General features: G+C 44.8%; 1 protein-coding gene across 1 annotated transcript; it reads left to right on the top strand.

Moving 5' to 3' along the window:
* The first annotated feature begins 884 nt into the window (after nt 1–884).
* On the top strand, nt 885–3,254 carry LOC131940603 (suprabasin-like). The gene has a single exon (XM_059299310.1). It carries the CDS (start codon nt 885–887, stop codon nt 3,252–3,254), a length of 2,370 nt encoding a protein of 789 aa, XP_059155293.1.
* Nucleotides 3,255–27,936: the final 24,682 nt, after the last annotated feature.

Here is a 27,936-nt window from a genome sequence, read left to right as displayed (position 1 = left end):
CAGATTTAAGTCCGTCATTTCGTCAAAACACGATCTCAATGGTGTCATATTCGATAGTTCGGTCATGGTTGTATATAGTGGAGTACATAGTAGTGGGAAGGTTTAGAGTGTTTAGAGCGTGTGGTGTTTGATGGTGGTGCAAAGGGAGACTCTTGTGGTGCATATATGTGAAGTGTTGAGTGTAACGTGTGGTGAATGTAGTCAGAGGCGTAGCGACCCTTCCCGGCGCACGGGGACAAACTTTCGATTTGCACTCCCCCCCCCCCTCAAGATTTCGATTTGCACCACCACCCCCCCACCTCAAGATTTCGATTTGCACCCTCCCCCCCCTCTCAAACTTTCGATTTGCACCCATTTTGGCGCCCCCTAAGGCCGGCGTCGGGGTCATATGTTCCCCCACCCGCTCCCCCCTCGCTATGCTACTGAATGTTGTATGTGGTGTGTGTAGTGTGTGGTGTATGTGATGTGTGGTGTGTGTGGTGTTATGTGTGGTGTGTGTGGTGTGTGGTGTTTGTGGTGTGTTATGTGTGGTGTCTTATGTGTGGTGTGTGTGGTGTATGATGTGTGGTGTATGTGACGTGGTATATGTAACGTTGGGTGAATGTAGTGTGTTGTGTATGTGGTGAATATGACGTGGTGTGTGTGTGGTGTGCTCCCAAAGACACATAATAGCAATTTAATTAACACATTTTTAGCCAGAACATATGGTGTTGAGGTTTGTATTGTGTGCGCACTTATAGCCTACACGTAACCCCTTCCAACCTAAGTGCCACTCGTTAAATATACATCACGTAACAATATTTCCCAGACATGCCTTCTTCTGGAATTTCCAGGGTTAAATAAAAAGAAACAGACCAAAAAATGACGCAGACGTGACCTGGAAGATGACACAACACAGATGGGCTACCACTGGGAGCAGGCGGGTCACCACTGGAAGCAGGCGGCTCACCACTGGAAGCAGGGGGGTCACCACTGGGAGCAGTGGGGTCACCACTGGGAGAAGGCGGGTCACCACTGGAAGCAGGGGGGTCACCACTGGGAGAAGGCGGGTCACCACTGGGAGAAGGCGGGCGGGTCACCACTGGGAGAAGGCGGGCGGGTCACCACTGGGAGAAGGCGGGTCACCACTGGGAGAAGGCGGGCGGGTCACCACTGGGAGAAGGCGGGTCACCACTGGGAGAAGGCGGGCGGGTCACCACTGGGAGAAGGCGGGTCACCACTGGGAGAAGGCGGGTCACCACTGGGAGAAGGCGGGTCACCACTGGGAGAAGGCGGGTCACCACTGGGAGAAGGCGGGTCACCACTGGGAGAAGGCGGGTCACCACTGGAAGCAGGGGGGTCACCACTGGGAGAAGGCGGGTCACCACTGGGAGAAGGCGGGCGGGTCACCACTGGGAGAAGGCGGGCGGGTCACCACTGGGAGAAGGCGGGCGGGTCACCACTGGGAGAAGGCGGGCGGGTCACCACTGGGAGAAGGCGGGCGGGTCACCACTGGGAGAAGGCGGGTCACCACTGGGAGAAGGCGGGCGGGTCACCACTGGGAGAAGGCGGGTCACCACTGGGAGAAGGCGGGTCACCACTGGGAGAAGGCGGGTCACCACTGGGAGAAGGCGGGTCACCACTGGGAGAAGGCGGGTCACCACTGGGAGAAGGCGGGTCACCACTGGAAGCAGGGGGGTCACCACTGGGAGAAGGCGGGTCACCACTGGGAGAAGGCGGGCGGGTCACCACTGGGAGAAGGCGGGCGGGTCACCACTGGGAGAAGGCGGGTCACCACTGGGAGAAGGCGGGCGGGTCACCACTGGGAGAAGGCGGGTCACCACTGGGAGAAGGCGGGCGGGTCACCACTGGGAGAAGGCGGGTCACCACTGGGAGAAGGCGGGTCACCACTGGGAGAAGGCGGGTCACCACTGGAAGCAGGGGGGTCACCACTGGGAGCAGTGGGGTCACCACTGGGAGCAGTGGGGTCACCACTGGAAGCAGGGGGGTCACCACTGGGAGCAGGCGGGTCACCACTGGAAGCAGGGGGGTCACCACTGGGAGAAGGCGGGTCACCACTGGGAGAAGGCGGGCGGGTCACCACTGGGAGAAGGCGGGTCACCACTGGGAGAAGGCGGGCGGGTCACCACTGGGAGAAGGCGGGCGGGTCACCACTGGGAGAAGGCGGGCGGGTCACCACTGGGAGAAGGCGGGTCACCACTGGGAGAAGGCGGGCGGGTCACCACTGGGAGAAGGCGGGTCACCACTGGGAGAAGGCGGGTCACCACTGGGAGAAGGCGGGTCACCACTGGGAGAAGGCGGGTCACCACTGGGAGAAGGCGGGTCACCACTGGGAGAAGGCGGGTCACCACTGGAAGCAGGGGGGTCACCACTGGGAGAAGGCGGGTCACCACTGGGAGAAGGCGGGCGGGTCACCACTGGGAGAAGGCGGGCGGGTCACCACTGGGAGAAGGCGGGCGGGTCACCACTGGGAGAAGGCGGGTCACCACTGGGAGAAGGCGGGCGGGTCACCACTGGGAGAAGGCGGGTCACCACTGGGAGAAGGCGGGTCACCACTGGGAGAAGGCGGGTCACCACTGGGAGAAGGCGGGTCACCACTGGGAGAAGGCGGGTCACCACTGGGAGAAGGCGGGTCACCACTGGAAGCAGGGGGGTCACCACTGGGAGATGGCGGGTCACCACTGGAAGCAGGGGGGTCACCACTGGGAGAAGGCGGGTCACCACTGGAAGCAGGGGGGTCACCACTGGGAGAAGGCGGGTCACCACTGGGAGAAGGCGGGTCACCACTGGGAGAAGGCGGGCGGGTCACCACTGGGAGCAGTGGGGTCACCACTGGAAGCAGGGGGGTCACCACTGGGAGCAGGCGGGTCACCACTGGAAGCAGGGGGGTCACCACTGGGAGCAGTGGGGTCACCACTGGGAGCAGTGGGGTCACCACTGGAAGCAGGGGGGTCACCACTGGGAGCAGGCGGGTCACCACTGGAAGCAGGGGGGTCACCACTGGGAGCAGTGGGGTCACCACTGGGAGCAGTGGGGTCACCACTGGAAGCAGGGGGGTCACCACTGGGAGCAGGCGGGTCACCACTGGAAGCAGGGGGGTCACCACTGGGAGCAGTGGGGTCACCACTGGAAGCAGGGGGGTCACCACTGGGAGAAGGCGGGTCACCACTGGAAGCAGGGGGGTCACCACTGGGAGCAGGGGGGTCACCACTGGGAGCAGGCGAGTCACCACTGGAAGCGGTCGGAAAAACTAGCATAACAAAGATGGGTGACCACAGGAGAAAATAGAGAAACAAGCTCAATTTCCGGTTTTTCTGAAAACTTCTTGCTTCTATCCAAGTGGGACAACAAGTAGGACCAGTGGCTATTCTCTGGTTGATCTTTTAAAGTTAAATTTCGTGATACTGTAACAGTTAAATGTAGATGAATGTATGTTTCGAGTGTGTATCTTAAAAAGGCGATATGAATATAAAATATAGGATGGGTGTGCGCATGCGCTAAGGAAAGGAAGCAGAGAGAGGTAGATAGATTGCGAGGAGATGACGAAACTGAAGTCGTGGTTCTAGTAGTGTAGCCGCTATATATCTGATATCAATAAAAGACTGTAAAATCACCAATAATGTGGTTTGTATTTGCCTTTAGTTTGTGCCATGAACCCAGTCATATAAAAGGGCTGTGACAGATACTATGTACGATTATTTAATGACCTCCCCCCCCCCCCCCCCTTATGCTTCCTGAAAAGTGAGTGGGAAGCGGATTATTTATTTTTTTCCATTTCAATTTTTTTTTTATTAAATTTTCATCCGCCTAAATCTATTTAAAAATACGTGCATAAAAATAATACACTTAACTCATGTCAAATTTTATTTTTGTGAACCCTGGATCCTGGATAAGTCTAGTTTAAATTTAAACTTTAATTCGTGTCTATATTTCACCTCATTACACTTGATTTTTAAATTATCGTCCTTGATTTAAAATTATCGCCCTTGAATTGCGATTATGGCCCTTGTCGAAGTAAACACAACTCACGAGAACCAACAGGAAAACAAAAAAAGTGTGAATTATATTTTTGTCACGCTTGAGAGCGTGCTTGTATGCCAAGTTGGCTTTGTTTATTAGTTTTAAACTACGACTGTATTTGACCTTGATGTGTAGCGTACAGGAACTACGCCTCAAAAGTTGGACTTTATTGACCCCGTTAACTGATGAAATAAACTGTCAATTGACGAGCCCTTAACTATAACCATAAACTATAACCTTAAATTTTAACCCATAACGCTAACTTAAAACTCATAACCTTTTGTAACGATAAGGTTAGCCTATCACCCTCACCCTGCGCACACCACTCCACCCTCAACCCCGTCCCCATGCACACCACAACATTCCACCATCTCCCCCTCCCATAAGCACACCATACCTTCCTCCACCCCCCCCCCCCCCCCCCACACACACACACACCCAGAGCTTCTTCCAGTCATCTCTTTGCCCCCCCTCAACAAAAAAAAATTGAAGTGCTCCCCCCCCCCCCTCCGGAAATTTTAGTCCGCCCCCCTTAAAAAAAAATGAGGTCCCCCCCCCCCCCCGGAGAAAAAAGTCTGGAAGATACACTGCACACACCCACTTCACCACCATTATACTAATCCCCATTGAGATTCCAGACCTTCCTGTGGAGATATCTGTGCCTGCTCCAACCAGCCCTCTATCGTGACATGGTACTCTCGTGGGCGTCTTGACTTGCCAGGATGTCTCCTCCGTTATTCTATTATTGCAACCAGCCGCTGGCCAGTTTGTCGTGTCGGACAGGCGGGGTTATCGGTCCTTTGCTCCCAGATCTCTAGCACCGGTACAGGAAGTGGGGAAATGGCGGCCGCAGGAAAGGTCACTCTGCTAATCACGAGCGAGATAATGAGTTATGTCATTAAAACTGAAGGATTTTTTAATTTTTTTTTAATTAAAGGGTGTTGTACGTAAAAGACGTAGTTAATTATCAAGTTCATTTTAAATGTGTTGATTAAAAAACTAGGCCTATTTCTCAATACTAATCAACGATAATTACTAGAAAGGGGTCAGCGATTCCTTAGCCAATTATGTGGTTTTTTCCTTGTTGTTGGTTTGTATAGTGAGTAGAGTTCACATTTCTCTCCAGTTGTACGAAGTTGGAAGTCGCGTATTTTCGTTGTAGAGCGTAATTTAACAAATTTGAATATTTATTACTAAATGCTTCAAAATCTCAACAGCAACAACAATAAAATGCGCGATGAAAATTATTGCGCAATGATAATATGAGCGACCGAAATTGCGCAATTTGAAAATGCGCAGTGATAAAATTGCGCAAACGAAAAAATACTAACGGAAACTTAAGCTCCAAGAAAATTCTACGCTTAGGAAAAAATAGGAAAATTAAATTTTGAATTTACATTACTTTACGCTGCGCAATTTCTCCAGTAAGTTGTTTTTTTTTAACTGCTGGTCAAGGATTGATAAAACCGTTCATTATAATTTAATGTTACTATAACTACAATAATTGGAAACATTTACTGACATTTAATAGTGTACTACAGGGGATGCTGTGGCCTAGAAGTAGAGCGCTAGACTGCTAATCCCAAAGTCTCCAGATCGGATCCCTGTCACGAGTCTGTAGGACGTCCTTGAGTCCACCAAGTTTATTTGGGTACCTGACTCACGTTTGGAAAACAAAGGACGGATGGGCATAGTGCTGGCTACACTACTACCCTGTATGCCGATGTTAATGGAACAGTTAGATGAATAGTATAGAAATGCTTAAATCCGCACATAAAAAGCTGTATTTTAACCCCGCACACCACCTCTCGAAGCTCCCCCCCCCCCCCAGTGTTTCTTCCAGACTTTTTTCTCCGGGGGAGGGGGCACTTGATTTTTTTTTTGGGGGGGGGGGGGGAGGTGGCGGTCGACATTTTTCGGGGGGGGGGGGGGGCGGACAATAGTAAAAGTGTATGTTTACTATATAAAATCCATCTCGTTCGGGGGGGGGGGCAGTAGACTTTTTCGGGGAGGGGGGGAGGCAGAGAAGAGATGCCTGGAAGAAACTCTGCTCCCACCACCCTCCTAATTGCGTTTCTTTTATAGAAAGAATATGTAAAATCAAGTAGACGATCGCAAACTTGGGCTATTTTAACTATTAATATAACATAATATGGAGGATTTGTATCGATTACCAACATACTCAGGTTTGCACCATTTTCTCACCAGATCTCAATGTTGTATTTATATCACGGCCAAGTACACCCTTCCAGCCGATTACAAAACGCGGGCTTTAGGACAGGATCAGTGCTGAACTTTTGTACGGGCAGACGTCGGTCGGGCTTAAACCCCTGGTCGACCCGTGGGGTCAGTGTCCGCTTAATCGGATCACCGCGTGGTTTCAATTAGTGCGCCGTCAGCGGGAATACCGCACCCCCCCCCTTCCCCCGGTGGCTAAGGTCATAATGGGCGTTGTGTATGTATAGTCCTACAGATAAGCAAGACCCATACATTACTAATAGATTAGATCACTTAAAATGAAACGCCTGTCTAAATATGTACCTATCATTAAGTCTCTATATAAGCGTAGTGTTCAGCTTACCTAAAAGTCTTCCTATAGGCCTTATCGTTAAGGTTGGAAAACGTCTCAACATTTGTTGAGTTACGTGGGTCGAAAAAAAAAGTTTTATATTAACGATGGCAGCCATATTGATGCCCTAAAGCGTATCCGATTTCAAATCTAAACTTTGTTACTAAACTAATTATTATTCTAAAAGAATCCGTACATTAGGTTAAAATTAAGTTTCAATTATTAATCTTCGGTTTTAGGAGTGAGGGGGAGGGGGGGGTCTTTTACTTTAAATCTGTTATAAAATCTATCCACGAGAAAAATTCATGTCCCCCATTCATAACACATCTAACTTAAAGCTTATCAAAATATCCTTATCGGCGTCTGCTATTTACGAACACGTGGGTGTAGAAAATCCAACACAACTCAAAATATTTTGGTTGCATTTCCCCCCATAAAGCCCAAAACAGAAACCCCCGCAAAAAAAATGCAACATTATCTCTTCCAAAAATATCCCCCAAAAATATGACGCAATTCTCGTCCCCTTGTGACGTCAGCCTACATGCAGGAGCTCCTCGTGTGACGTAGTTCACCCCACCTCCCACTTCCCCCCAGTCCTGCGCTGTGGCGGCATCGCCTGCTGAGAAATTGATAGCCCCAGTTGACATATTGTTCAGCCCTGCGGCATTGTAAAAAAATAATAAAAAATTCAATGTAAACATGCACGCTTTAGCATCGATGTGACGTCACGGATTGTTGTGCGTAGTACGATCGTTTCTAAAATTGGCGTCTGTGTATCGTGATGCTGCTAAAAATAGATATGTGCTTTGTATACAGTTATCAGAATAGCAGCATGGAGTTAAATATAGATCAGAAGAAAGAAGACACATTTTAAATTGTCGTTTACGTTGAAAGCAGGGGCCTTGTTTGTTATTATTATAGTTTTAGAGAAGTTTCTGGAGAAAATAAGTTTGGGTACTGAAGCAAGCCACGCATGTAAATTTCGAAATTCGGAATTTTCTCCCTAACAAAATAGGCCTACATGAATCAACTTCTTTTTCTTTACAACACAATATCATCATCTGCATTTAGATCTACCTTCATCTTCGTAGTAAAACTGGTTTGGCTGAAATTCGGTTGTTTAAAAAATTGTGAAAGTTTTAGAATTGTTTTCAAAAAAAAATTATATATTAAAATATTTTTAAAATTTCACTACGCATTCATTTTGTAAGATAACAAAATTTCCTTCATTCTATTACTAAGTCTACTAACAACGTGAACAGTGTTTCTTCCAGACTTTTTTCTCCGGGAGGGCACTTGAAATTTTCGGGGGGGGCGGTAGACTTTCTTCTGGGGGGGCGGGACACTGTTTAAAGTATATATTTGCTATATAAATTATATAAATTTCATTTCGTTCGCGGGGGGGGGGGGGGGGGCGGTAAAAATTTTTCGGGGGGGGGGGGGGGGGAGGAGATGCCTGGAAGAAACTCTGAACGTGAAAATTCACTTTCTTGGTATCCACGACTTATGCATTTATTGTGATTATACTGTGTACCTAAAAATGTTCATTGTGACCCCAAACTACCCAAAATTTTATAAATTGCCCCCCCCCCCCCCCCCAAAAAAAAAAACAATGTTATAACTTTTAAAGTATTTTAAAGTTAATACAATTTCCAAAAAAAGCGTTCATCTGATAATTTGTAACAAACGCGTTTTTACTACCGATTCCCCCTTAATTTCCAGCAACAACATTAAAGCAAAAAGTTATGCGGTATACAGGCCGTTTACTCCGACCTCAGCATACCTTTCTTTCTGTGTATGCTTCCATTGCCCATGTCTACCCCATGAACAATTTGCCATACATCGGTTATTTGATGGATTAAAAAAAAAAAAAAAAACTTTTGTTTTCAAGATAAAAAATTACATGAATATCATTTGGATAGTTACAGACATGAACCGAAACCAAAAAAGTTAGCAAAATTGTAAACATGTCAATGTGCTATTTGAATTATTTGTTTGATGGATTGCAGTCACCAGCTTACTCACCTCGTCTGTCCGGGTTCCGAACACGGGACTTTTGAAGTTAGGAATCAAGTGGGTCTCACGCGAAACTATGCCGTCTGTTGATGGGACAATGCCGTCAGTACAGTAATGTGTGTGTGGATGTGTGTGGATGTGTGAGTGTGTATCTGCGTGAATGTGTGTGCAGTGGCGTAGCCAGGATCGTCTCAAGGGGGGGCCAATTTTTACCCGGGGACAAACTTTCGATTTGCACCCCCCCCCCCTCAAACTTTCGATTTGCACCCCCCCCCCCCCCTCAAACTTTCGATTTGCACCCCCCCCCCCCTCAAACTTTCGATTTGCACCCCCCCCCTCAAACTTTCGATTTGCACCCCCCCCCCTCAAACTTTCGATTTGCAACCCCCCCCCCCCTCATACTTTTTCTATATACCGAGGGGTCTATGGGGGGGGGGGGGTATGTGTGAGTATGTGTTTAAGTGTGTGTGTGTAAGTGTGTGTATATGTGAATCTAATATATAAAGCTCAGTTCTGTATGTAATGCATTTGTATATCGTTGGAATTGTACGAATTTAAAAGTTAGAAAATTAGCGTGCGCATTTGTCTAAATTTATGAGCTAAAAAATTACTATTGAAAGTGTTGGGAAATAATTTTCATTTTTCAAATTATAGTAATAATTGTCGGCATGTTCATTAAACACAAGTTTTAAAAAAAATATCATCTTTTACAAAAATTCTAATTATGTCTTTATTTAGTCCTATTGCACTTACTTCCCTTTGATAAATTAGGGAAAAACACAATACTTCCCTTTATAAAACCATTGCATTCCGTGAAAATAATTTACTTTTTAATTACTTTGTTTTGGTGTTGGGAAAAAAAATAATTACATAATTAGCGGGGGATTGATCAAGTGCAAATGTTGTAGGTATTTTACGGATAAGCTTGGAGTATTAAAATTGTTTATTAAATTGAAACAGGCGCGTTCGTTTAAGTGAGTGCAAAAGACTGTGAATAAGTTGGGGTACTATAGTCGTTCATTAAGCTAAAACAGGTGATTCCGCCCCGGGCGTTTATGTTCGCGTTAGTGTTTTCTTTGTGTTTAGGTGGGTTTGCGTTAGTGGTTGCGTTTTAATTTGGTTCGTTTTTGTTCTTTCTTTTTTCGTTTTTGTTTGTGTTTTTTTTGTTTGGGTTTGTATTTGTGTTTTTGGTTGGTTTTGCGTTTGGATTTGGTTTGTTTTCGTTTGCTTTTTTCGTTGATTTTTTTTTTGTTGGTATTGGTGTTTGTGGTTGGGTTTGTTGTTAGGTTTTTGTTTTCGTTTGCTTTTTTGTTTGTTTTTTCTTTGTGTGTGTATTGGTGTTTGTGGGTGTGGTTGTGTTTGTTGTTAAGTTTTTGTTTTCGTTTGTATTTGTAATTGTGTTAGCGTTATGTTTGCGTTTTGTTGTTTTGGTTTTGGTTGGTTGTGGTTTGGGTGGGCAATGCCGGGTTTATGATGATTACTAAACACACAGGTAATGAGGTTTTTCACAGAAGCCAGAGCAGGGCCTGGCCGGGACGGCTAGTATATATATATATATAGGTGTGCCTGTGCTTGCGTGTGTGTGTATGTGGGTTTCGAACACGGGACTCTTGAATGTAGGAATCGTGTGGTCTCCCGCCCAACTACGCCGGACGATCGGACAATATAGTCAATACTGTAACATGTATGTGTGATTCATTGTGATGGTGTATGTATGTATATGTGTGAGTGTGTACGCATGTGTGCATGTGTGAGTGTGTATATATGTGGGTATGTGTATGTGTGTATATATGTGTGTATGAGTTAGTATGTGTGTTTGTGTGTGTATGTTTTGAATGTGTGTGTATGTGTATGTATATATATATATATGTGTGTGTGTATGTGTGTATGTGTATGTGTGCATATATGTGTGTATGTGTGTGTATGTGTATATGTGTGTATGTGTGTATATACGTGTGTATGTTTGCGTATATATGTATGTGTGTGTGTGTGCACAAAAAACATATTACCACCTGCTGTTATTAAGGCAACAGAAGAGGTGCGCAATTAGCAATCAGCTGTCTCGTCACTGACAACACCTGTAATAGAACGCTAATGAACACAAACAGCAAACCAGGGCCGAGCAAATCAATTACAACACTCATTTGAATAGATGTTGGTGAAAGGCAGTTTCTTTCAGGCATCTCTTGGAAGCCCCCTCCTCCCCCGAAGCACGTCTACCGGTTTCTCCCCCACCCCCCACCCCAACCCCCCCCCTCCCCCCCCCCCCTTTGAAAGAAATAGAATTTTTTAGAAAATGTAACAATCAGTGTCCGCCCCTAGGAAATGTAAGCCCCCCCCCTTCGCCCCTAAAGTTTTCAAGGTCCCCCCCCCCCACCTTTCCAACATAGAGAAAAATGTCTGAAAGAAACACTTGTGGGAGGTTCCGTTAAATAGAGTAAAAAAACAACATTGCTAAACAACAAAAACAATATTTCAACATGTTAAAGGAATTAAAAATGGCAGAGATGTATTACATAAATATATCAACAATTAAAACCCACACAGATATAGCGAAATAGTGTACTTTTTTTTATTAACACCGTCGGGCAAATCAACAAGGTATTATTTCCCTTGAATTCTTTATAGAACCATTAGCGCTCAAGGTCGTGATGGCAAACCGACGACTGACGTCACGCCGGGTTTCTAATGACGCGTTGCTCGCGAGTAAGGGGAGATCACGCTAGACATAATGTAGTCGATAACAACTTGTCGTCACATCTATGTACGCGCGGGCTGTAGCATAACATTGTGTGTCCCACAAGGGGAAATTATCGATTCGAGTTAAGGGGAGTGAACTCGCGTTGTGGAGTAAGGGGAAGGAATAAATTTCAAGGGTTGAGTGGTAACTAGGGTATTAAACACAGACAACACACGAATTATTTGATCCCTAATGTGATTAGTATCTTTGATTTCCTGCATTAATTAACCATTGGCGCAACTACCATGGTGGTGGAGAGTAGAATAATTTATGTACATTTATCTTACGTTACGCAGACAAAGGGAGAGGTCGCATAAGAAGCTGCAGAGGTCAGGAGGTTGAAAGTTCGTATAGACGAAGACAGTGGGTTTTATTTTATTAGTGTTATTGATGAACATGGGTCAGATTAGTGGGTGATGGACGATGCATTAGAAAAGTTGAAATAGTCCTGGGAATACCAGTGCAAACTAGATATAGGCTAGAGTTAGACGATACGTATGTACATGTTTTAGTCGTAGTTGACACTTTCTCTTCATAAGCCGAGGTCTCTGAAACAGATAAACTCTACTTCATCTGCCCCATGTGTCTTTGGCACGAACGGGAAATGATGATGATAAGCACGGGTTAGAGGGGTCGAAAGACCCACTTAATAAGTTAGAAGACCCACATAGGAAGGTGAAGTAGACTCACGCAAGTGGGGCAAAAAGACCCAGTGATTATGAGACCCACAGGAGAAAGTAGTAGCATGCTTAAAAGACCAATATTCTCTTTAAGCTTTGAACCTGCCGCGAAGTCATTTTATAAAATACATATATTTTTGCACAAGAGTTTTAGAACACCATGCACACAAATGTGGGACGGAGTGGTCTAGCGGTAGAGAGCTGGACTGCTAACCCGTAAGTCTCGAGTTCGAATCCGAGTTCAAGTCAGTAGACCGTCCCTGAGTCCACCCAACTCTGATGGGTACCTAACTCACGTTAGGGAAAGTAAAGGCGGCTGGGCAAAGTTCACAAAAACAAGTGAACTCTACTTCACTTGCCCCATAGACCGTCAGGTTTGAAAGGGAAACTTTTACTTTTTTTAATGCACACAAATACATACTGCACAGTAGCTCTTTCCCCTTAGAGGGAACTTTGTAGAAGACCCACGTAGGAGAGGATAGTAGATTCACGAAAGAGAGGTGACAGAAGACCCACTTCGTGTTTAGATCCGCGTAAGAGGGGTCAGACAGAAGACCCACTGGTTAGATCCACGTAAGAGGGGTCAGACAGAAGACCCACTTCCTTAGCGAGATTGAAAGACCTACACACATATCAAGCATAACCTTGCAGGGTGTAGCTAAAACGCTATGACATACTAAGCACCTATGTGCACCACGGCTGTATTAATCATGCACTGAACATGCACCAAGTACAAAATCCCATACACATACACAGGACTACCGTACCTAAATCTGAGGGTCGTGCAAAAATGTAACGACCTCAAACCCCAACTCCGACCCTCCAGTCTTTTAAGCCTATTAAACTTTTTAATCAGATTGTGAAATATTTTTTTTTTAAATCTTCATACATTTTTTTTTCCAGTTTTGAATCAATATCGCAAGATCTAGGATTTAGGAATCGTTAAATAAAAACAAAATGGAATTCAAGATTGACATTGACAAACCCTAACCCACGAGCACTTCTCTGACCACGTGATACGGACAGAGTCAGGTGGGTTGTAACCAGTCCGTACATTGACCTAGTTATCCTTCAGTTCTGCTGGGTTCGTCTTGCAGAAGATATATAACTATAAAGTAGCATAACTACGATCACGAATGTAAAACAAACCAAATTTAATTTAATAGATATATAAAATATATTTTAGCTTTGTCATTGCTGATTAATTATTGCAAATTTGTGTTTTATTATTAGAATATTTGCAGAATTTCGGGAATTTAAAACTAAGGGCGATAACCTAATTTATTATCTCTCTTCACGATTACGCCACGGCAGTCATTCGGGGATTTCCGGCTGCTCTCGTTTCAGCGAATTTTCTTTTCGATTGACCCGCCAGCACTCGGCCTCGTTTTTTTAGAAGTCACGCTACGTCACGGGCTGGCGCGAGCGGAGACGGGTTTATTATTTTGACGACTGTTGTTAGGTGGCGACGAGACAACAAGATTTTTATACTGCTGGTGTTGGCAGTGTAAACTCGACGCTTGTCGCAAAACACAAAAGGTGATCAAATAACGGGTTTGTATGTCTTGATAGACAGGGGAAGGACTGATTAAATTACAGGTTAGGTCTACCTGATCTGGAATTTGGGTTAGGAGTTGGGCGGGAATGGGGAGTCTTTTTATCATGCTTAATAATTAAACTAATCTTGCAATTTTCGTGTAACAAGGGACCTGTGCGGCGGGGGAGGGGGTAAGTGGGTGGGAAGGGGATGGAATGTTAATAGATAAGGACTTAAGTTTATTAGAATATATTTTTTTAATTGATTGGTTCTTATATGACCTGAATCCACGATTTCGTATGAGGATGCCCCCACCCTAGCTACCACTGCTAAGTGTAAAGGGGGGGGGGGGGTAAGCTAGGGTGGGGGTTTTCTATGCATCGGGCGAAAAACAATGTCCATTTATAAATATAAGCTTTTCTGCATAGTAGCCCAGTTCAAATTAACCAGTCATACTTTTGTCTCTACAACCGTGTTCGTATTTACCTAACTCTGACCACAGTGACACAGTGTCCACTATAACCACAGCGATCACTGTTATAAAACTGTTTGTAGGGAGAGTGCAAGTTAAAATATTTGAGCACATGGAAGTAGAGGCTTTTGAATTGAAATATCTGTAAGAAAAGTTTTAGATCAGCAACTACCACTAAAATTCTAACTACCCCCCCCCCCAACTCCCCACCCCCCGTTGTTAGGGTGTCCAGACTTCAGGTTCTGTACCACCGCTTACTCATAATGCAGCGGAGTCTATGGAAACTATTCTCACTGACTCCCCAACTCCTGACTCCTGACTCCTGACTCCACGACTCTTGACTCCACGATTCCTGACTCCACGACTCCTGACTCCTCAACTCATGACTACGACTCCTGACTACACGACTCCTGACTCCTGACTCCACGACTCCACGACTCCTGACTCCACGATTCCTGACTCCAAGACTCCTGACTCCACGACTCGTGACTCCACGACTCCTGACCACGACTCTTGACTCCACGACTACTGACTCCACCTTCTGACTCCAAGACTCCCCGATTATGTTTTACAAAAGAGCTGAGCTGTCCCCAGCACTAAAATTATTTTATACGCAGCAGAACCCACTTACCTGGCGCTACCTTTGACCTTGACCTTGACTTCACACGGTTAACCCCAGAAGTGGTCGCTTGCCACGCCCGCCAAGTTCGAGGTCGAACGAAATACCCCGTGCGCGTGACCATAGCGGAATGTCTCGAGTTAAGACAGATACGTGCCGGCCTAATTAACGCAAACTCTACCATGGGATTAGCTCATGATATCACGTGATTTTAGGTACTCTTGCACGTGGTACTGGTAAGCTCATTCGGCGGGAAGGGGGGAGGGGGGTTGATATTGATTGGCAGTTCCAGCCGAGGTGAAGGTTGATGCTTAGTTTAGGCATCGAATAAATCACATACATTTATTATTTATACCTGCACCCTGCATTCGTTTATCAGCAGCTCGTCGTACTCAAATGACCTTGAACTTCCAATGCAGTTTACTGGCCTTGACCTTAAGACTGGTGCAGCACGGGGGTGTGTTATTGCCCTTAGCATTCAGATTAAGTTACTGCCCCTACTTTTCAAACTGTTGCAGATTTTGTGTATGAGTTATTGAGTTTAAGCTTCAGGCTATTGCTCCATTAAAGGCTAAGCTACCGCCCATTGTCCTTTAAAATCTCCTCTAAGCTACCGTCCTTAACCAACAATTTACCTGCCGTGCATTCCACCGCCCTGCCCCGATTTGCCACACTGAAGTTAGCCCCATGCCACTAACACTAGCACACCCAATCCCTTTGGCTTTATAGAACACTTCCAACCACTACACCAGCATAACACCCCAAATAACTTATACCAACACCCTCATCCTTTATACAACACCCCAAACCACTAATACCAGCACAACACACTAAAGTACGTACACCAACACCCTAATCCTTTTACACCACCCCTAAAACTACGTGCACCAGAACAACACGCCACAGCACTTACACTAGCACAACACCCGTGTCATTAACACCACTACACACACCAATAACACCAATATAACCCACCCCATACCACTTACACCAACACAACACCCAAACCATTAACACTAATATGCACATCTTATTAACACTAATATAGCCCAACACACACACACACGTCATTAACACCAATAAAGCCCAACACACACACAAACACACACACACGTTATTAAAACCAATATAGCCCAACACACATTAACACCAACACACACACACACTTGTCATTAACACCAATAAAACCCTCCCCATACCAGCACAACACCTTAAACACTAAAACACCCGGACAAGTGGATACCGTACATTCAACACACAGACGCATCAACCGAGAACGCAACGAGCAATCAAATCATTCCATGCACCGGAAGGGAGGGGCCAGGTGAAGCCACAGCTCACCTGTTGATGCCAGACATTAGGATGGTTTTGCTGGGGGTCAACAACCTCAGCTCCACTGCTCCATCATTGGTGCCTCGCTAGTAAACTTAACAAGCACAGGTCATTGGTATGGTTAAGTTTATGGTTAGACACAAGGTTGGTTTTTTTTTTGCTATATAGCTATATAAAAAGTATTAACAAATTCCATGCAAATATACATTTGTGACTTTTTTCCTGGGTTTTTTCTGGGTTTTTTTTCAATGACTTTTTTTCCCTACAATCTAAAGCACCATAGCTTAAGCTTTAACTTATAAATTACGATAATCATTAATTAATTGGCGGCATAATATTTCTGTGAACAACACTCATCAGTTACAAATCATAAACCTCCAACATATGATTATGACGTCACATATTGACAATTTCCCCCCCCCCTCCTTTTCATTACTTTAGGTAAAACTAGATTACATGTTCACACTACACGTTTTACAAAACTTGTTAGTTTTCAAGGAGGAACTTGCACCTGAGAGTGTTTCTGATATCAGTGAAGGTGAACAATGAGGAAGTTTTGTTTGAGCGGTGGGTTTTTTTTTAAACATAATAGTAGTTTACTTACTACTCCTATCACTTTTTTTTCTTAAGGGAATTTACCCCCCCCCCCCCCCCACTGGGAATGAGGTTAGGAAAAAAAATCATACCAATCGTCCATCCATTGGATACAGACACAAAAAAATTAAAGAAAGGAGTTACACCCGCACCCCCCCCCCTAATTAATGGGGCTTTGTCCGTTCAGTTGAAGGGTGGACGCCATCACCTATTAAAGAGGCTACCCTCCCAGTGTTTTCTCCTTGCATCACTCCGGGAGGGGATAGATGATGAAATAGAAAAATCAATTAATTATTAAACAAAATATAAACATCAAACATTGTCCGCTGCCGCCCCGGAAAGGTCAAGTAGCATCCCCCCACCCCCTCGGAACAGAATATCTTGGGTAAAAATATTCCGACTACTCCCCCCCCCCCACCCCCAACAGTTGAGCAACACCCCACGATAAACCCCCGCCTCCACTGGTCAACCGGCATCAACAGCTAGTGACCCACAACCCACCTTCTATCTAATCAGACCCCCCCCCCCCGCTCATGCTGCCCCGCCGATAATTCAGCGCCTCCCCCATTCCCTAAAATATTCCGCGAACCTCCGCCACATCCCCTCGTATCACGTGGCTCGTATTGAACTACATCTGCTATAAATAGATTGTCTGTTGGTCTAAAAATAACTTACGTCAGTTGTAAGCTCTTTAAAAAAAACAATGACCTTTATTGTAGAGGAGACAACCCACGCCACGCCTTGTTGATACGAAACGAAAGAATAATTATTCTTTTACGATAGAGCAGATAGGGGGGGGGGGGGGCGGTTAAAGGGCATCAGTATCGTAAATACGATCTGCAAACAAGAAGGAAAAAAATCATTTTGTAATCGGCCTAAGTAGATCTAGTAACTGCAACACGGAAGGCAAAACGCGATCTGCCACTGGTTTAGATGTGTGCCCATTAGCGGCTAGCCTCACTGCTAGTTACTGGGGGAGGGAGGGGAGCCTGAGGCATGCCCATATATGGAAGCTGTGGTTTGTATGGTGTGGGTGGTGGGATACATCGATCGTTCGATTGTGTGTGTGTGTGTGTGTGTGTGTTGTGTGTTTGTGTTGCACCGATGGGGTAGATGTGTTGTATGTTATGCATGCATCTGCTGCGTGTGTACATCAGTGTGCTGCATGCATGTGTAGATTAAGATATGCGCATTTGTTCTGTCATGTATGTATATTGTATGCATGTATGCGATGGTGGTGTACATTATGTGATGTATGTGTGCATAAATCTGCTGTAAATCTGCACCTAAATTGTGCTTTAGTTGGGGTTTGTGTGCATTTCTTAGCTGTACATATGTCATCATGTATGCTACGTGGATTTTCTCTAAGCGTGCATCTGTTAGCTATAGATGCAGGCCTACATATGTGTGTTGTTTTAGAGCATATTTGTGCTGTATGTATGTATGTGTGTATGGAGGTTCTGTAGGTCTGCATTCTTTTGCAGCATATCTGCTATCAATATGTTGTAAATGTGCATGTGTGTATACATCAATGTATTGCAAAAATGTGCATATAAGTGTGTAGCAATGTTTTGTAAATGTGCATGTGTGTATGCATCCGTGTGCTGTATTTGAGCATCGATGTGTTATTTTCGTACATGTTCGTGTTGTACATGTGTGCACACATACGCTTTCTGTGTGCATGGATGTGTTGTGTGTGTGCTGTATGTGTGTACCGCAGCACACCTCCCCCTCACTAAGCACGAACATGTTCTAACCTGCTAGTCCAACACACGAGGGCTGTTGTGAAACACGACACGAGCGAGAGGCGGGGCTAGAGTGGGTCGGTAATGTCCATGTGGTGGCTCTCAGCTGTCTAGCCAGCCGATTAGCTGCAGCCATAAACTGCTGGATTTTATTGCTCAGCTATGCTAGTTCAGTAGGATGAGACTCGCGTCATCCGGCGTCAACTTGAAACATGTTGCGTCATGTCGTTAACTAACCCTAACCCAAACCTTTCATCTAGCTGTAAGTAGTGAGATGCATATCCTAGCGAAAACAATTTACATCATGATTTGTCGATTAGCCGTACCCACACATTTGCCTGACAGCAGTCCGGATACTGACGCTTTACCCAACACTAACCTCTACCCCCTCCCCTAACCTAAGGATAACTTAAAAATAGTTACACCAGCAACTATACCATCTGTAACAATATGTCGGTATGGCCGATCAATAGGACGTCCTATTCCTTACTTCTCCACTGCGATGCTTTAGGTGCATCTATTATGCAATAGGTCTCCTCTAAAGCAGGTTAAATCTCCACCTCAATTCCCCCCCCCCCCCCTTTCCAGGCTTCTCTCCGGGGGGGGGGTTAAGCTTCTCCCCCCAAGAAATGGAATTTATATAGTAAACATACACTTTTACTAGTGTCCGCACCCCCGAAAAATGTTTACCGCCCCCCCCCCCGAAAATATCAAGTGCCCCCCCCCCCCCGGAGAAAAAAGTCTGAAAGAAACACTGGCCGGAAAATGTAGTCCGCCCCCCCCCCCCCCCCAAATATCAAGTACCACCCCGTAGAAAAAAGTCTGGAAGAATTACTGCCCCCCCCCTCATCTTGTGACATGTAGGCCTATACATCAGATGTCTAGAAAAAAAATCGCAACAACCTAAAGTTATATAAAACCATGTACATATGTTGCGAGTTTTTTTCTTTCTTCCCTAAACAAGAACAGTAATGATCTACATGTCGCAAGTGTAAACGCTGTGTAGCGCCTATCAATGCATCTTCTTCATTGCATCTTCTAAATTTAAATCTTAAAAACTATTCCACTTATTTTGTAGCTTTCGTGTCACGTGACTTTTAAACTAGCTGAAGCCCGGACCTGCTAAATTCCAAAGCCGAGAAACGAGGCCCGTATGACCATATAAAGACGGCCGTTGGCCTGTCTTCAAATGGACAGTCGTGACGGTGTATACCAGCGGGTCAGGGGTCAACTGGCTCGCGCCACGGGGAGACAAAGACAACGTCCTTCGTCTAACTGACCGCTCGCGCCCTTCACAAATACCACGCCCCACCCCCCTCAACAGATGTCCATGCTTGCTGTTACGTCCCTTACATGTCCCCTGCTTGTGTGTGTGTGTGTTGTGTGCTGGAACGACAGGTACCCTCCCTTTGGTGTATAGTTGTATCCCTTGGTTGAGTGTGTTTACATGGAGCGAGAGGTGTTCACGTGAGGTGTGTCAGGTGACGGGTGTCAGAGCGTGTGCTAGTGTGTGAAGCAGTTGGTTGGAGTGTGGCTGTGGACGTGGAACGTGGAACGTGGGGTTGAGATCTGGATGTGAAGTTGTGCTGTGGCTGTGGACGGGGAGACGTTGAGTATCTTGTTATTTTATGTTGTAGACTCCATTTGCTCTTTTATTATTCTTATTACTGTATACATTTATATTAAACATCTTATTGTTATTATTATATTTATATAGTGTTAGTTGTCTTTGTTTGTCGCTACATATATATATACCCTAGATTCCAGAACCCAACATTTGGGGGCTCGTCCGTTTAGCATGGCTACTACCAGGAGTGCCAGAAGACAGCTAATAAGTGACTTAAAGGAGGAGGGAAAGCTAATTGGGCTGACCGATGACAGTTTGGCGGAGTGGGTAAAGGAAGAGTTGAGGAGGGTGGAAGATGCGAAGGTCGAGGTTGTAGCAAAGGTATGTAATCCTGTACCCCGCTTGAGGGACGTGGCGGCGATGACGGTGGACGAAGACCTGGGTGCGTATGTGAGGCATTTTGAGAGCCAAGCAAAGAGACAAGGCATTGACCCCAAGGACTGGTCGCTCCTTCTGACGGACAAGATGAGTGGACAACTGAAGACTTTCCTCGTTGAGACGGGACTGAACTTGCATCATGACTTCGAGTCAGTAAAGGTAAAGTTATTCACGCACGCAGGTTTCAACGAGGAAAAGTATAGGGTCAGATTCCACCAGCTGGTACCAACACACGACGATATGAGAAGCTTCGCAGTCAACACAGAAGCCGCGTTGAGAGCGTGGGTCCGGCAGTCGGAGACAAAGGAAACGTTTGAGGACTTGGTGAACCTCCTGATTGTTGATCGCATAAAATCGGTTGTTACTTGTGATCTGTTGGAGAGGCTGAATGGTGCTGCCAAGGTAAGTGTGGAAGATAATCTTAAAGTTATTGACAACTATAAGAGCACTCGAAACGCTAGAGTGACGAGGCCAGTAAATCAAACCCCTCCGTACGTCGCTGCTAGTTCGACAGCAGAGAGGATACCCTGGCAAAACAAGACACCGCGATCTCCAGGACGCCACACTTGTCCTTCCACGGAAGAAATTGTGTGCTACTCATGCGGGGGAGTTGACCATATAGCGGGAGTCTGCCCCACCTCTAGACGCCACAGGGACGAATCAGGTGAACGGCTGGCATGACTAGCTGGTGTACAGCCTATGCATGGTGGTGTTAGGAAGGTCAGCCGGAGCAGTAAATGTTTCACATGTGGACGTTATGGGCACTATGCCAGGGATTGTCATAGCAATAGTAATAGCGGCTTTACTTGGAGAAATAGGTCAGAGAAAAGAGCTGTCGTGGAGTATGGAAACAACAAAAGACCTTATCGGTGCTACAAATGCAATGAACAAGGTCACATTGCCAAAGAGTGCAGTATGGATTTAGATCCAGGCGCCCGTTATAGCTGTAGAAAGCCAGGCCACTTACAACGAAACTGTCCCAACGGGACCAGTAGAGCGAGCAACTGGCGTACTGAAAATGTACATCGACGGTCAGATGATCTCAAGTGTTATTGCTGCGGTGGTGTTGGTCACATATCACGGGTGTGTCCCACAGCTCAGCGTGATATGTTAGGAAATTTTTCCCGGCTTAAAGACTCGCATATGAGAGCGAGGTAAAGCACGAACTTTGGAGGCGTATCCTTACAAAGGTAGTGTCCTTGGTAAGTTTTTTTTGTTAAGATAATTTATTCAATCAATGTTAATTTTTCTTTGGTTTTTTTTTGCAGAAGCTGTGTATGATGATTACGGGCTGGAGATGATTGATGTAGTTAAAACGGCTATCGAGAAGGGAACTCAGTTTGATCGCCTTTAAGGAAAGATCTGCCGATGGGCCCTTGCGCTACAGGAATTAGCCTGTACTGTGAAACATATCAAGGGAACTGAGAACTTTGTAGCAAACAATCTATCAAGAGTGTTTTACGACAACTAGTGTATATGATATTGAGAAATTTATTATTGTTGGAGATAGTATGATTATGTTAAGGAATTTACTATTGGGGCGTTATAATGTGATTATATTGAGAAATGTTTGAGAAAGGTATTACTGATGCAGTATAGAATGATTATGCTGATTAATTTTTTTATTGTGGCTTCTCACATGTATCATTATAGGTTGAGATAGTCAGACCACGAGCTTGGTGCCCGGCCGGAGAAAAACCATAGTCCACTCTCAGGACCGAATTGTTCAAGCTGGATGCGAGCCACAATCTGGACCAAACTGTCCAGGCTGGATACACGCCACACTCTGGATCAAACTGTCCAGGCTGGATACAAGCCACACTCTGGATCAAACTTTCCAGGCTGGATACGCCCCACACGGTCAAAACGAGGCTTCCTAAGGACTAAAGAATAAGTAGTCGAGCTCGGGCACCAACAGTGGCTAATGGAACAAGAAATATTTGATCTCTTTGAAGAAAAAGAGATCTGAAGGTGGAGGGGAGGGATGTTACGTCCCTTACATGTCCCCTGCTTGTGTGTGTGTGTGTTGTGTGCTGGAACGACAGGTACCCTCCCTTTGGTGTATAGTTGTATCCCTTGGTTGAGTGTGTTTACATGGAGCGAGAGGTGTTCACGTGAGGTGTGTCAGGTGACGGGTGTCAGAGCGTGTGCTAGTGTGTGAAGCAGTTGGTTGGAGTGTGGCTGTGGACGTGGAACGTGGAACGTGGGGTTGAGATCTGGATGTGAAGTTGTGCTGTGGCTGTGGACGGGGAGACGTTGAGTATCTTGTTATTTTATGTTGTAGACTCCATTTGCTCTTTTATTATTCTTATTACTGTATACATTTATATTAAACATCTTATTGTTATTATTATATTTATATAGTGTTAGTTGTCTTTGTTTGTCGCTACATATATATATACCCTAGATTCCAGAACCCAACACTTGCAAGATAACCCGTGAACTATTCACCGTACTCATATCCCTTTGAATACACTCGCATCGTTCGCGCTTGCCAACAATCAATACTAATATACTCTCTACACCAAAAACGCTAAAAAGTTCGTTTATTTCTGTTAAAAAAAAAAATCACCCCCTTTCAGGCGAATCATGGACTTGACCGATCGTAGCCTCTAAATCCAATAAATAAAATCATCGAATTTCGACGAGTCCATTTAAAAGGAAGTCTAGGACTTAAAACGCTGGTTCATGATTTCGCGGGGGACCTTAAAAAAAGCTGGTATATTACGTTCAGACAAGCTTTCTGTCTGGGAAATTCCCGTTTAAAAAGAGTTTATGTGTCAAAGCGTTCGTACGCAATGAACTATCCCCCCCCCCTCCCTTCTCTTTTAGTGGTTTGGGTAGTCGATATGAGCAGACGTGTAACCGAGCCAGACGATTACGTGGATCGAGCGAGACCATTTGGCAAGCAAATACAAAAGACTTGGTGGGCAACTAACGGGGAGTCAGGTCTGGTAGGAATGAAGTCATGGGGAGAGGACCGGTATGGACAGGAAGGTGGGGGAGTGAATGTGTGTGGGTGTGTGAGGGGGGTTGGTGTGGTGTGACCGTAAGGCTCTTCAAGGTTGTCTAACTTGTCTTCATTGTTAGAAAGGGAAAAAAAAATCTGTCACAAAAACAGCTGTAGTTAAAAAGTTAACTTGAAATGATATTAAATTTCGCAAATGTCGCAAACTTTACCACAAAATCTTAACAGTATTCGAGATTCCAGGAAAAAAAGATACGATATTTCGAAAAGCATACAGGTAGCTAATACAGTTGTATGCTTTTCGGAATAACAAAGTAGCTAATGCAGTTAGACAGTGTAGAAGTATCGTGTCCATCGGTATCGCTGATACGGTCAGAATCGGGGTTACGATTCGACTTTGGACTTCGGCAGCGATACTAGCACAACATGAGTTGAGTACAATGCACTTTTTGTAGTGCATCCTTACTCTCTCTCACTCATAATTCATGTAAAAATTCAACATTAGACCTACTTGCTTACTATCCACAATGTGAATACGCTAAAGTAGGTCAGTGAGCGATTCTCAGTAAACAACATTTTAAATTACCAAGGTAACAGAAAAAATCACGAAACAATTACCTATTTAAAAGTTCAGCACTAAGAGGCATAATGTAGCAGTATAATGTCGACATCGGTGCGGATTTCCACTGCTCGCTAACCACGTATTACCTCTCGCCTTTTAATAATGTCGATGTTTAAATCGATCGCACGCAATTATTACATTATTTTTTGTAGTAATGGTTCAAGATTATTGTTAAGTAAAGCACAGGGGTGTGTGTATCAGGAGTAATTTCTATACCCCACCATTTCACCTTCAATATTCTATTCGTTGATGTATTTTTAATTAATTTTTTTTTTAACATTTAAAATGCAATTTAATTAATAAAAAGTGTACCAGATTGTGAAATGTCATAGAGGTTAAATCACAAATTAAGAGTAGCTAACGACGTGTTAAAATTATTTTCTCTTTAATATGACTTATTTATTTCGACACCCCTCTCCCTCCCCACCCCACACACACACACCTACACACTCTGGTCACAATTATTGTGTATGAAGAAAACCGAGTGGGAAGCGTATTACCTCCCTTCAGCGTTCTCTTTCTTTTACTTCCCTTTTCTCCTATACACTGATTCCCCCGCAGTAAATTATAAAAGAAAGATACCGTGATAATTAACACTGACACAAGGAACAAACAAACCTTAGCGTTTGATGTTTTTAGTTTTTAAACAAAGAGGTATTTTTTTTTAACTTAACACAACAATAAATCGTAAAGGAAGAAATAAAAAGGGGACATAACTCTCATTGAAAGAAATTCCACAAAGAAGGGAATTCGAATTAAAGTTCCTTTTTCGGCTCTTCCGGTCGCACCGCCCACTTTTTAAATTTCTCGCCCACTGTACCATTTGCAAAGGGTCTATTCCAGCTGGTTTATTGGTTTATCAAATATTTCTGAGGAAAGGGGGAAATATGCAAAAAACTAACAACCAAAAAAAAAGGGGGGGGGGGGGAATAATGGAAGGGGCTTTAAAGCATTAATAAAATGACGTTAGTTTTGACACGTAGTACCAACTTTGTAGACTTCAAAAACGGTTAACTTTGTCCCTTCTTTACTCTTGTCTGCATTCTTGGAAATTTTTGAATGACAAGGAAGACAACTACGAAAGGCCCGAGCTGAATTAAAAGGGGCGAGGGGGGAGAGTAATCTCCCCTGCCCGAGACCACAGCACGGCTTATGGTGTGTGGGTTTAGCTAGACTTGTAAAAAGTTGGACGGGCCGTCGTTGAGGTGACATTCCCCATATTGATCCCGGCACACGGATTCTTTCTGGGTGTCTCTCTCGACGCTTGTCTCGTCTGTTGGTGGAGGGGTGGGGTGGCAGGGGGGGTCAAAACTCAGGAAAAGGAATAGTTTAATTGTTAATAGAAAGTGGTTAAAGACAGTTTCTTTCAGGCATCTCTTCGCCCCCCCCCCCCCCAGAGGATAATCCCACCGAATATATACTTTTACCAGTGTCCGCCCCCCCCCCCTCTCAGAAAATGTATTCCATCCCCCGAAAATTTAAGTGTATCCCCCCCACTCTGAAAGTCTGAAAGAAACACTGGTAAAAATTGGTTATTTTGGGATACCCGTGCTCAGTGGCGTAGCGAGGTCGGGTCTAACCCGGTGCGGCACTAAATGGTGTCAACACCCCAGAGGCGTAGCTACCCTTTCCGGGGACAAACTTTCAATTTTCGATTTGCACGGCCTTCCCCCCCCCCCCCCCCTCAAACTTTCGATGTGCACCTCTTAAAACACTATTTAACACTCGAATTAATCACTTCATTAAGAGGAATTATCATTTTTCTCTATATATGTTGCTATTTTCTGCCTTGGTGTCACCCCCCTAAATGGTGTCACCCGGTGCGGTCCGCACCCCCACCCCCCCCCCTTCCCCCCCCCCCCTCCCCCTCGCTACGCCACTGCCCGTGCTATCAGCTCGATTCGAGATATTAGCCGCTGACTGTGGTTAAAGATTAAAACATCGAGTGGAATAAGACATGGAATTGGGTTAGCCATAATTTAATAGCATGCCTATCCGCCTATCGAAGTTGATATGCTATGTATTGTATTATGTAAATGAAATATGTTTTTTCCCCAATAAGGGCTGTCGAGTCACCAGGATCGGAATCGATTCCGCATTTTTTCTTTCGGCGAGGGTCGACAACTCATGTTTCTTGAAGAGGTTATTGCCCTTGCTATAGCCTAGCCAGTCGTCTGCTTGTCTTCTCTCACACTCACGACAGTTTTTTTTTTTCTTTAAACTTCAAAGAAAAAATGAACCATTAACCGACATTTCTGATTTATTGATTGATTGGGTTCTCTCATTTTGATTAAGCATTGGCTAACAGAGTAAAGAATGTATCAATAATGGTTTCAGGTGGGGAATACAGGGCAGATATTAGGGTAAAACTGGACTGTGCTTAAGCTATACTTTCAATGTAATCAAATTGAAAGCGACAGATGTTTAGAAAAGGAGTCAGTTCAAGCTACTAGCAATCAATGTTCCCTCTAAGGGGCAAAAGCTAGTGTGCAAAAAGTATTTTCTGTGCGCGGTGTTCTAAAAGTCTTATACAATGATATATTTATTTTACAAAATCACTGCGCGGTAGCTCAAAACTGCTGCGCGGCCGAGCAACCGCGCAGCCTAGAGGGAAAACTGCTAGCAATGGTGACTGCAGCGGGATGGCCGGTTGTTTATCAATGGTTAGTAGCTGCTGCCCTAAGCTCCTCGTATAGAGCTATAGCTGCGGCCGTAAGCTCCATGTGTGGAGCTGTAGCTGCAGCCCTAAGCTCCACGTATAGAGCTATAGCTGCTGCCGTAAGCTCCACGTATGGAGCTATACCTGCAGCCCTAAGCTCCACGTATAGAGCTATAGCTGCGGCCGTACGATCCACATATGGAGCTATAGCTAAAGCCCTAAGCTCCACGTATAGAGATATAGTTGCGACCCTAAGCTCTACGTATAAATCTCTAGCTGTAGCCCTTAGCTCCACGTATGGAGCTATAGTTGCGACCCTAAGCTCCGGGTACAAAGCTATAGCTGCGATCCTATGCTCCGCGTATAAAGCTATCTGCAGCCCTAAGCCCCACGTATGAAGCTAAGGCTGCGGCCATTTAGAATTTACATAAACTATGATCGCTAAAAGAAAATGGTAACCTATTTTAGCGGAAACATTTTTTCACGCAATCAACATTTTTTTTCCTAGAAAAGAAATGCTTACTAAAAAAATTCCTACAAGTGAATAAAATAAAATAATCTAAAATATTAACTACGTTAACTAGTCTAATTTTAGATACGATAAAGACACAAATTATGTAGGCCTACGAAGGCGTAATTTCAAATCATGCAGACGGCTCTATACATAAATCTGTAGCTCTGTAGCCCGGTTCGATAGCGTCACACCGAGACAATATATTGATCCCGTCTATCGATTTTTTAAAACCCATTAGCTTCTATCTCGTGGCGTTTCAAACGGAAAAATTAAATTAGAATAACAAAACACGCAACATATTGCGGTGGAAAAAATATAATAATTTAAAAAGCCGCTTTAAAACATAAATTTCATATACCTGAAGCTGATACGGTTGAAGATTTATTACCCTCATTAGCGCAGCGCAAGACACATCAGAGGGGTCACGCGTGGGTCGTGACCCAGGGGTCAAATACTCCGCTGTTGCAGCGCGGCAGATGGCGCGTTGCGGCGTTGACGTCACGGAGCCGAGGTTGACAAGGTACGATTGATCCGTGGGTGTACTGACGTCATATTGATTAGTGACGTGGTTTTAACAGGTGGCATAACGTGGCTGACTCGTCTATATGTGTGTTATGATAACTTGACCAACAAGTCTGGTCAAGTGATTTTTGTCCCTTTGACAGCTTTGTCATATCTTCCTACATTCTACACCTGTACACGTTTGACCACGTAACCAATACGTCTTATGAAGTTGTTCTTCCCTCTCCCTCAAAGATGCAATCAGTAGTAGGTAGTTTTATAACTCTAGCTCCAGCTATATTCTAGCTGAGAGATGGGTTAAGCTAATAATACTGTGGCTGAA

This window comes from Physella acuta, unplaced genomic scaffold (genome assembly GCF_028476545.2).
Source record: "Physella acuta isolate Inbredline_101_S28 unplaced genomic scaffold, ASM2847654v3 ptg000323l, whole genome shotgun sequence".
Classification (NCBI taxonomy): domain Eukaryota; kingdom Metazoa; phylum Mollusca; class Gastropoda; family Physidae; genus Physella; species Physella acuta.
The sequence above is the reverse complement of the archived record's forward strand: the minus strand, read 5'-3'. Positions and strand labels throughout refer to the sequence as shown.